Source organism: Punica granatum, chromosome 2, assembly GCF_007655135.1.
Source record: "Punica granatum isolate Tunisia-2019 chromosome 2, ASM765513v2, whole genome shotgun sequence".
In the NCBI taxonomy this organism is placed as follows: Eukaryota; Viridiplantae; Streptophyta; class Magnoliopsida; order Myrtales; family Lythraceae; genus Punica; species Punica granatum.
In genome coordinates this window covers 26,291,889-26,302,767 of record NC_045128.1, presented here as the reverse complement: position 1 = coordinate 26,302,767, position 10,879 = coordinate 26,291,889, and the positions used below count along the sequence as shown (strand labels likewise).

The window sequence follows — 10,879 nt, the reverse complement described above, 5'->3', positions numbered from 1 at the left end:
AACAACAGTTTCAGTTTGTTAGATTTTGCCAAATTATATCCTACCCAGTTACTCTTAAGGATAACCATTCCTTAATATTTTCACGTGCAACTTTTTTTTTTTTAAATATTTGTTCATATGAACCTTGAAATTCTAAGATGTGCTCTTTTTTTGAAATTAATATTGAAAACAATTATAATTTAACTTTTTTACAACATATGCTCTTTGTCGAAATTAATTTTTAGGATGCATGTGCTTGGAAAGGGAAGAGAAAAATATATGACGACGGTAATCAAATATATTGAAAAAGATTAAAGGGATAAAAGTGAAAGATTATATAAGCTTGAAGAATTTTTTGAAAGTAAAGAAACTTGTGAGGGAAATTAAAAAAGAAAAAAAACTGCATTTATTAACACATTGTTCCGAGACCTTCCCTAGTCTTTTGACTCCATTCATGAGATTAAGGCAACAAATTAACCATCCTGGGTTGATTCAAGTGATTCGACACTTATCCCCTCAAGTGAGATCTCGAGTTCGAGTCTTGTGAATGGAAAAAATCAACGGTGGGAGAGTTTTACCCCTTAGTGGACTGATCCGATTCGACTGAATTAGTTGATGCCCAATTAGGCTTTCCGAATATCGGGACTCACACTGAAAAAAGTTAAACCCACGAGCACAGGTACCAATCAATTAATTTTCACCCATAATCCCAAAGACCCGAGAGCAATGAACCTCAAATTAATCACTTGTGGGCCTAAATCCATTATGACCAAGACAAAGCATCGGTGTTTCGGCCGAATTTATCAAGATTTATCACCTAGCCTTGACACATGGACCTCCTAATCCCCCCGGCTAAGAGTCAATCACATCGTATCAACACACATCTATCCTAGAGTAAATAAACATCACATACGCACACGTACATGGACGTACAAGAGATCATCACGGCTTGGTCACCAAGCATACTGGTCCGTTACATGTTCTTTGCGGCATTGCGGCATCATACCCAAACTGACTATCCTAAGCAAGCCTTAAAACATCATCAGCCATTTTCATCATTCTTTGTCATGTTCATCATAGAAGAAAGTAACTAATGTAAAATTTCACTATAGAATTAAAGCCCAATTATTTCTCCTATGAATAGAGTCCCATTCAAAGTTTTATTCGTTCATCATGTATTCAAGATAACCAAAGGTAAAACAATTAGGCCAAGTTAAATAACAGACCGATTTATTTGAAAGAAGACTTAACAAATCGATTTATCGCTACAACAGGTACAAACATGGAGAAAGGTAAAACAGAGGAACAGCTTCAAATTCATCCAAAAAACAAAAGAGGGACAGCATCAAGGTATGTTTCATAACTGATACACACATAATGAGGAGAGAAAGTTCTTTTGCTGTGTGCTGAGTACTTTGATGCCTAAAACTCGGAATTCAGCTTCAAATGAAATTTCTTATTCGGCGGATAGTACATCTAGGGCCTATCAGAGCACCTAATGGGTTCGGAATGAGTACTAATTTAGAACAGAACCCATGAATAATTGTCATGTGTGTCACATACAAGATCCATTGATCCATGCAATCCTTGTGTTTTGTGCCATGGACATGTCAATGTCATACAAGTTCAGCAACAAGCTCAGCGATGTTCTTATCCGAACTCCCTCCTTCACCGACTGCTCGTTTGGCCAACTCTCTCCACTTCAAAGAATTCCTCCTGATCTCTTTGCCTTTCTCCCCTTCCATCATCTCCCTAACACAGGCCTCAATTGCTTCCCTACTTGCAGTGCCCTTCTCACCGGTCTTGACCCTGAGCCCAACCTTCCACACGTCCTCGATGAACTTCGCATTCGTGGGCTGGTCCGTCCACTGAGCCATTGCCACCAATGGCACTCCCAAGCACAAGGCTTCCAGTGTCGAGTTCCACCCGCAGTGAGTCACGAAGCACCCTACCGCTTTATGGGCTAGTACTTCAAGTTGTGAGCACCAGCCCACGACCAAACCCATGTCCGATGGCGCAATTTCATCTAGGAAGCCAGCCGGGAGTTTCTTCTTCTCCGATTCCCTGACCACCCATAGGAAATGGATTTTGCTGTTTTTGAGTCCCCAGGCTAGCTCCTCCATTTGCTCTTCTCCCAGAGAAGCTAAGCTCCCAAAAGATACATAGATGACTGAAGCTGCTTCCTTGGAGTCAAGCCACTTCATGGATGCTTCCACTTCGGGCTTGAAGAGGCTGAGCCCATAATCTTTGTCATCTTCCAGTCTCTGATCCAAGTAGATTGATGGGATTGTTGGCCCAATAGTCATGATTGGATATTGGGTCCTCATCCACTTTACCGCCTATAAGATTCATCAAGAACCAGTTAATTGATCATTAATCTAAAATCTATCGAGAACAACTTTCTTTTTTCTTTTTCGGTGAAATAAAGATTTTTATTTTCGATAAGAATTTTTTTCTTTCTTTTCTTTTGATGAGCCATAATACTAAAATTTTCTTTTCTCTCTAAAGTGAGATAACTAATAGATGACAGCTTCATGTGGTGGCCAGCAATGAAACACCATAGCCTCTCTCTCTCTCTCTCTCTCTGTGTGTGTGCGCTGTCCTGAGAGCCTACTTAATGATCTGTAATTTTAATCTAAAAGCTTTAATTTTCTTTTTGTGGGAAAAAAGTGTTTTATTTTAATATATATATATATATATATATGAAAACAAAGCACGAGCTCAATTTTCACGCCGCTACATAATCAAAACTAAGAAATTGAGCTCTCTCGCTTTGTCACGCTATCATTTATGTATTAAGAAATTTTTATATTCTTTTATCAACAAAATATTCTCATTTAAATTATTCAGATTGAATATATTCATGATATTTTCTTATTTAATTATATAGTAGATTATATAAATTATATCCACATATAGCTCACGGAATACATACATCTATACCTCTAATAAAAAATGTGAACCTCGTTTAAGTGTTTTCACAAGAAGAGACACCTCGTTTAGGTGCTTTCACAAGAAGAGACACTGCATTATGTGTTTTCACAATAAAAGGGCATCACTTATGCCTTTTCACCTAGGGATCCTTTAGTCTTTTATTGCATGCCCACAATGGCCTTACGCTATCTCGCCACTCCTCATCGCCTCAAACGTTGTTATTGGAGAGAATTAAGAATATGGATGGATAAGATCTAGGAAACTAAGGATGGACGAACCCTGGGGGTTGATGTATGTAGACCTCCTCATGGAGGTGACCATGAAGAAATGTATTCTTCACGTCTAACTGACGAATGGGCCATGACGAGGAGTTAGCAATGGATAGAACAAGTCGAATTGTGGAGGGTTTGACAACTGGACTGAAAGTTTCATGAAAATCTATGCCAGATTATTGAGTAAACCCTTGAGCAACAAGATGAGCTTTATAACGATCAATAGAACCATCAGCTCGATACTTAATTATGTATTTCTAAGTGCTTCCAACCACATTCATATTAGGATGTCGAGGAACTAAGCTCTATGTGTGGTTCTAAAGAAGAGCGTTAAACTCTTCAGCCATGGCCTAATGCCACTTCAGATCCTTCACCACCTGAGAGTAGGATGTGGGTTCGGTTAAGATCATCGGAGAAGTAGCGAGTAACGACAATTTTTGGATGGATTTGTGAATTGCTAATTTTGACATAGTCACCATAGGGTGATGGGGAACAGGTGGATACAATGATCCATCATTAGAGGAAGAAGTGTTACTAGTCTCAGCCAATGGAGAACAATGGTGAGAGGAATCAGTGGAATTGGAATGTAGAGAGGGGGAAGGCAAGGAAGACGTGGACGAGCTGTGATTTTCAGACTCGACTGGAGAAAGATTGGTCTGGGAAGATGACTGGTCATACGGGAGAATAGACACAGGAGGCAATTGAGTTGGTCTGGTAGATGGTCTAGGAAGGAGGGGCTGTGATTGTGCAAGCCCGGGGTCGGGAGATGGATTTTGACATAGAGTGGAAGGCCCAACAATTGAAGGCAGCCCAGAAACGGTGACAGCTTGAGAAGACGGAAGATGAAATAATGATAAAATTGGAAAGGTTCGAGAGTGGTGGGTTTGTGTGTTGAATGATTGAATTATAGTTTTATAAGAAAACAAAGACTCATGGAAGCGAACATGGCAAGAGGTGTTGAGTCGATTTGACAGTGGCTCAAGATACCGATACCCTTATACTCACTCGCATATCCAATGAGGAAACCATGTTTAGACTGAGGTTCCAATTTGTGTATCGTATAGGCAATAAGATTAGGAAAGCATGAGCATTCGAACACATGAAGAAAGTCATAATCCGGGATTTTTCCAAGGAGTTTTTCAAATGGAAATGATTTTTGTAATTCCGAGGTAGGTAAACGATTTATGGTAAAAAATTCTCTATAATCTTCTAAATCATATCAATCCCTATCCTTAATTTCTCCAATAGTCGTTGCCCATCACTCTGACTCACTGCCACCGCTCCATCTCCCATCTTTCTATTACATATGGCAATTGCCAGGTAGTTAACACTTCATTTTGTGACTTGTGTTGGTTGGCTCTCACCATGCAACTCCTATACTTAACCCCTGCATATACTTAATCACAATGAAATACGGACAAGGGAGACTTTCTCTCTCTCTTTTTTTTTTTCTTCTTTCTATTTAGATTAATCTTGCTGTTCACATGGCATTTTTTTATTTGCTCCATAGTGTACCTACATAATTCCCCTTCATAGTTCCAGTGCCTACATTCTAGCACAGAAACTGTAGCAATAGCTTTGTGGTGATTCCATGAAAGGAATGTTCCTTCTTCTTAACATGTTTAAGTGAGTAATTCCCTTTGGAAAAGTAGAATTATTTGCCTGCTGTGTTCCGCTCTTCCTTTTGCGCCACCCACCTCCCCTCCCCCACCCCAATGCCTTTGGGCACTATTGTAACTGCAATAATACTGGCTTGATTCTCTTGCCTTGTATATATGCAGGCCCTTCACCTAATTCCAACCTTCACGTACTTTTTGCACCCTGAAAAGTGGTAAGCCAATGTTCAAAGGGCAGCTGTTGCACATTTTTCCTCGTGCACGCTGCCCAGCTCTGATCGTGAGAGACCATTAAGCCTCTTTAAATATTTCTGTTGGTCATTTTATTAAAAACTAACAGTGATTTGGCCTGCAGAAATTCTATTCCAATTATGAAGAGCTGATTGAGGGCATCGGAGCGTAATGCCCTCAAAACTCTAGGTTATGACCTTTCATGGCCAGATTTATAATTATCTCTTTATGGATGATCCTCCATTGATATCTTAATTATACTTCTCTGTTCCTTTTAAACGTTAATTTCAAGCCTTTTTACCTGCCAAGTGTGGACATTCTTAGGTATGCTATTCTTGTTCAATGCTTGTGTTTTGGAATGCATGATGTTGTCTGAAAGTATGTGGTAGTTTTGGTTGGGAAAAATTTGACACTGTTTGCGCCTTTTGTTATGCCGTCAATCTCAAGATCGCTGTGTAGATGGTAGATTGCAGTCCAATTTGAATGCCAACAGCTGCATGGTATGTCTGAATCTCTGTTTGACTGTTTGTTATCTGCATCTCTTGATATTATTAAGATAGTTGTTGGTCATCCCTATTCTCTTTTTCCTTAAATTGTTTCTACCTTTTCATCATTTTCAGTTAACTTTGTGAGATTCTCAGTCATTGAAGCTGGGCAATTCATCTGAAGGGTTTGGTTAGGCTTACCATGGACATGCAGAAAAATGCGTACGCATTATGCATCATTCTAAAGAATCTCTGTAAGTTGTCTGCCATCATCTCTATTATTTGTGCTGTAATAGTCTCCACTTGTTAATATATGTTATTTTCCGGCTATTTTCTGGTTTCTTTCTTGAAATCTCTAATTTGTTGAGGGTTCTCATTTTTTTGTAAATTTTGATTCCAGGTTCATGACTTTGTGTATGTTCTATCTGAGGACAATAAACGCTTTTTTGCTTACATAGAAGATATGTGTGAGGATTCACGAGGCAGCAAGATGGTTGTGGTACGATGGTTTCACAAGGTTGATGAGGTTGGCGTTTTTTATCTCGAACATTTAGTGACAGAGAGATTTTCTTTTCCGTCTTCAAGATCTGAAACATTGAATGCATAGATGGGATGGCTATTGTTCTTGGCCCGCAGCATTTTTTTGTTAGTTTCGCAGTTGCCATGACTTCTGTCGCTCACCAATTTCTTCTAAATGAATTATCTTTGATAATTTCTAGCTTGTTATATGATACAGTGAAGGATAAAGGAATGTTTTGAGTGGGTACCGAAGACCAAAGGCATAATAATGGTTCCTCACTGGCTTTGAAATGGAATTCAACAAATAATGCCCTTGATTGTTGATTGTTTATGTTAATAAATAACTAGCAGCATTCTTCCGGATTTCTGACATGTTGAAGGATGATATACAGTTTTTAGAAAAATTGTTTCTTGGACTTCATTTTCTTTAGCAGAAAATAAAGACTAAGCATGTTTATGGACTTGTATCTTAGTTGTGATTGGTAGAGGTATTGCGAGTCATGATTGCAGCTACAACTATATAATACGTCCTTAGTACTTGAGATTATGGAAATCTATTAATTTGCCATCTTCCCAGTGACTGTTTTCAAGATTGTTTAATGCTTTTTGATTTTTGTTTGGAAAGGGACGGACTGTTGAGTGAAAGACAAAATTAAGAAGAGATGTCTGCTTGTGGATAAATGTTCCATTTGTCTTAGCCTCCTATGTGGTTCTTTTTTTTTTTTTGGGTATTTTTTTTTCTATAAATTATGTGGTTCTTTGCTGTGCTGAATAATTATGTAAAACATTTTTTTTTTCTTTTGGCTTGGCGAACATGCTTAGTTGATAGATTTAGGATTGCTCAGTTATCTTGTACCTTGCAGTAAGTTTTGAAGTTTTCTTGCATTATGTTTCTCCCGACTAGGATTCTCGGAAAACTTTACTCTGAAGAATTTGTATACCTTGTACATATTCATTTAATATTCAAGAAAGATATATTTGCACATTCTCATAAATGTTGAACTTAAAAAAAATTACTTCAAACTAAGTTGTACTTAATTCTTATCAAATTGATTATTTTTATCTATCTATGTATCATATTTTCAAATTATTATTATTTTTTAAAAAAATATAGATATGAACTACTCATGAAAATGCATACCATGTGCAGTGCATGTGGCCGGTTGACTAGTATATAGTAAAATATAAAGGTTATATCCATATATAACCTAACATAAAATATACATCGCTAAATATATATTATATATAATGGAATATACCCAACAAAGGCTTATAATATAGATAAATATACATGTAGTTTATAATATAGATGTAGATCCCGTTTACATGTATATAGATTATGATAAATATATTGTAATGTACGCATACAGTTTACATTATATATATGCATACATAATAGTGCGTGGATCTTTTATAGAAGAACAACAATCTGGAACATAGCGTGAGTGAGCAAAGGTAACTCCGATCTCTTCTATGTTTATACGCCGTCAACAAAGCCTTGAAGTATCATCCAATAAATGCTAAGTGTGGGTGTTTTTACAGTTTGAATTTGCTTTGTTTTCATTATATCTTACATATGTCTTTTTCCTACATATGTGATTAGAAAACTTTGCGCTACTGAAGACAATGAAAAAGTTAAAACTACAGCTGGTCTTACCCACAAAATAGATATTAAGCTATTACTCTTTGAGTTTTATTTTTACTTAATTTTTTAAAATTTATCAGTGATTTATATTCATGATACAATTTTTAAAATTTCATGTTAAAAAATGATATTTTAGGGATGTAAAATTATGTTCAGCCTTGAAGTATCACCCATTAAAGGCTAAGGTAAATCAACACTTTTGCTGGTATTTTTACAGTTGAATTTGCTTTATTTTCATTATATCTTATATATGTATTTTTCCTAAATATATGATTAGAAAACATTACGCTACTGGAGACAATGAAAATGTTAAAATTGCAGCTGGCCTTACCTACAAAATAAATATTGAGCTATTACTCTTTGAGTGTTATTTTTACTTAATTTTTTAAAAATTAATCAATGATTTATATTCATGCTACATTTTATGTTAAGAATTGATATTTTAGGGATGTAAAAATATGTTCAACAAACTAATTTAGATAAATTATTATATCCTTCGTGTTCTTTCTTTGAAGTTACCTCTTCATTGAAAAGATGTAGGGCAATACACTCTTTCAACTTTTACGGGCACCAAAGTGTACACCAATCTACAAATTCCAGAAACTGAACAGCTATTGGAAAGGTAATGTCTTATATAGAAACAAATGATTTTTATCATTTAGGATTTGTTGTCCAATTATTCTTCAATTTATTTTCATTAATTCTTTGCTTTGGTGTAATTAGTAATATTATGAAGATACTAGTATGTCCTATATATGATACCTCTCACGTAATATGTCCATTAGACATATACATATATATTGGCTAAATAACTTGAAAAATTCCAGGGCAATGAATTTATATTAGGACTATATCATATTGCATCTTATATTATCACTTCCTGCATATTCTATGATTTCTTTTCCGTAATTACGTAATTTCATATAATATATTCATAACATATATATTAGAAATTTTCTAATATATAATATTCTAAATCAAAATAAGTGGCCTAATAATATAACAATATCTATATATAACAAATATATATTTATTTAAAGGGATATATCTTGTAAATAATATATATTCCTTATTAGTTTCTCTCACATTACATATTATGACATTTTGTTTGGATGTATATTTATATATTCTTATATGACTTTAATTTCTTAAACTCTTAAATATTGTTCTTATATATCTTAGATTTGCCGTAGTTAAATATTTTTTATTACTTTAATGATGTTTTGCATTCTATCATTTATACAATTAGAATTTTTATTTATATTCAATTTTTAATATATCTTCTTCAGTATCAATTGTTACTCATATTATTCAATAGAAAAACATTAATAAAGTCTAAAGAAATTAGATAGGTAAGACAGTAACTAATCTCATATATGATTTGTGACATTTATAAATCTTTAAATTTGACAAAATCATTTTTTTTAAGGAGAAAAGAGTGACAACCAAAGCAACAATAATTCATATTGACAAGAACAAATAATGCAAATCCATATATAGACATAATTAATTCAATATTCACATAAACAATATTTCAAAATAAAAGTTAAAAATAATTATTTATTTAATCAACAAGAGCGCCCGCACAATGCGTGGGTTTTCAATTTAGTTAATATAAGATTAAGTCTTTTTCTTTTGTGTGTGTTTAACAATGAATCATAATTCATTTCCGTTTTGAATTTTTAAGATCAGCATTTAACTGAAGTCATAAAACGCTACCTAAATTTGTAGAAGAAAAAGTTATTATCGCAGTCTGACAATGATGCTTACCTGCTCTTCGAGCTCAAAGAAAGTATTGACCAGAATCCACTTGGCTCCCTTCAAGTTTGAGAACTGGCCGATGACCATCGACATCAATACCGGGTATAATTCAGTGTTGGTAACCAACGATGGGAGTTCACTCACTTCAAGCAGGGGTGCTGATGGGATCAAACTGAATGGTCCCAGCACCGGAATCTTAACCAGGCCATGATGCACCAAATGGTATATGGCGTTAACCACACATGACTGGGTGAAGAATGGGGCCCCATGCAACCCTTGCTCACGGGCTATGTCCAAGGCCCATACCATGACCGCATCGTATACTAGGACCGTGGGTGGGAATTTGGACTCGACCTGTTCCTGAATAAAATCTCCTAAGGTTCGAGAGACGACAGCTCGAAATTGCTTGAGTTCTTCATCGACACTTAGGATCTCTCCCTCCTCGTGCCCGTCGGGGATGTATGCAACCGAGATCAAGCTCGTGCTGGCATTCGCGGGGAATCTGATGGTGGTGGAAGGGATGATGAGAGTGACCTTTGGCCCTTTTGAAGCTAAGCGCTTAGAGAATTGGAGGAGTGGGTTGATGTGGCCCTGTATGGGATATGTCACTACTAGAATGTGTGCCTTTTCCTCATTAATATGTGACGTTCCATCTCTGTCCATGTTCTTCTCTCTCTTTTCCTTTCCTTTCCTCTTCTCTTTCTTTTGTTTGTGTGCAGACAATAAGTGAGAACTGGTAATGATATATATATATATACCAATGGGAAGAGATTATTGTCCTGAAAACACAGAACTGAATGACCGTTAGGGAGGGAACGTTTGTTGGAATTTATTTTTTCCAGTAATATATATATATATATATATAAATGAAAAGCTGCTGACGAAAAACAGTGGTGAATGGAGCCAAGAATGCCAGTTGAAAATTTCAGATGGCTTGACTTGGTGCCGTTCATGTTACATGAGTTCAATATATTTTACTAGATGTCAGGCTTGTCCGCACCTTAGAGGCTTTGGGTGTGGTTCTCACTAGTAAATTCTCAGTATCTACCGACGTGAATTGATTCAAATACTTTAATATTTATTTCTTTTAAATAAGATCTTAAATTTAAATATTGTGAATGAAGAAAATCTACATTAAGAGAGCAATAATTTACCTCGATCCTTAGTGGGCTTACCTCGCTCAAAGTGAATCTTCAGAGTCCATAAGATTTTCGAATACTCAGTCCACACCGAAAAGAAAAAATCTCAGCTCCCCTCCCGAATAAAAAAAAATCACAGTGCTCCTTCATTTTCATTCTTCCATCTTTTTACTAAGTGAATATGCATAGCTTCTCTTATGACTAAAAATTCTTAAGGTCTTTTTTTTTTAAATTACAATAGAGATCCATGGGTCTAGTAAAAAGAAATAGAGAATCTAATAGAGGGTCACACGTAATC

At 35.7% G+C, this 10,879-nt stretch overlaps 1 protein-coding gene and 1 long non-coding RNA gene across 2 annotated transcripts; one reads left to right on the top strand and one right to left on the bottom strand.

Moving 5' to 3' along the window:
* Positions 1 to 1,264: 1,264 nt before the first annotated feature.
* On the bottom strand, positions 1,265 to 10,171 carry LOC116198063 (UDP-glycosyltransferase 74E2-like). Its single transcript, XM_031528380.1, has 2 exons — positions 9,452 to 10,171; positions 1,265 to 2,318 (listed from the first exon to the last, which is right to left on the bottom strand). The coding sequence occupies exons 1-2, from the start codon at positions 10,103 to 10,105 to the stop codon at positions 1,596 to 1,598; spliced, it is 1,377 nt and encodes a 458-aa protein (XP_031384240.1). The 5' UTR covers positions 10,106 to 10,171; the 3' UTR covers positions 1,265 to 1,595.
* Positions 4,379 to 6,344, top strand: LOC116198064. Its single transcript, XR_004155139.1, has 2 exons — positions 4,379 to 5,771; positions 5,918 to 6,344. It is a non-coding gene; the product is annotated as an uncharacterized LOC116198064 (long non-coding RNA).
* Positions 10,172 to 10,879: the final 708 nt, after the last annotated feature.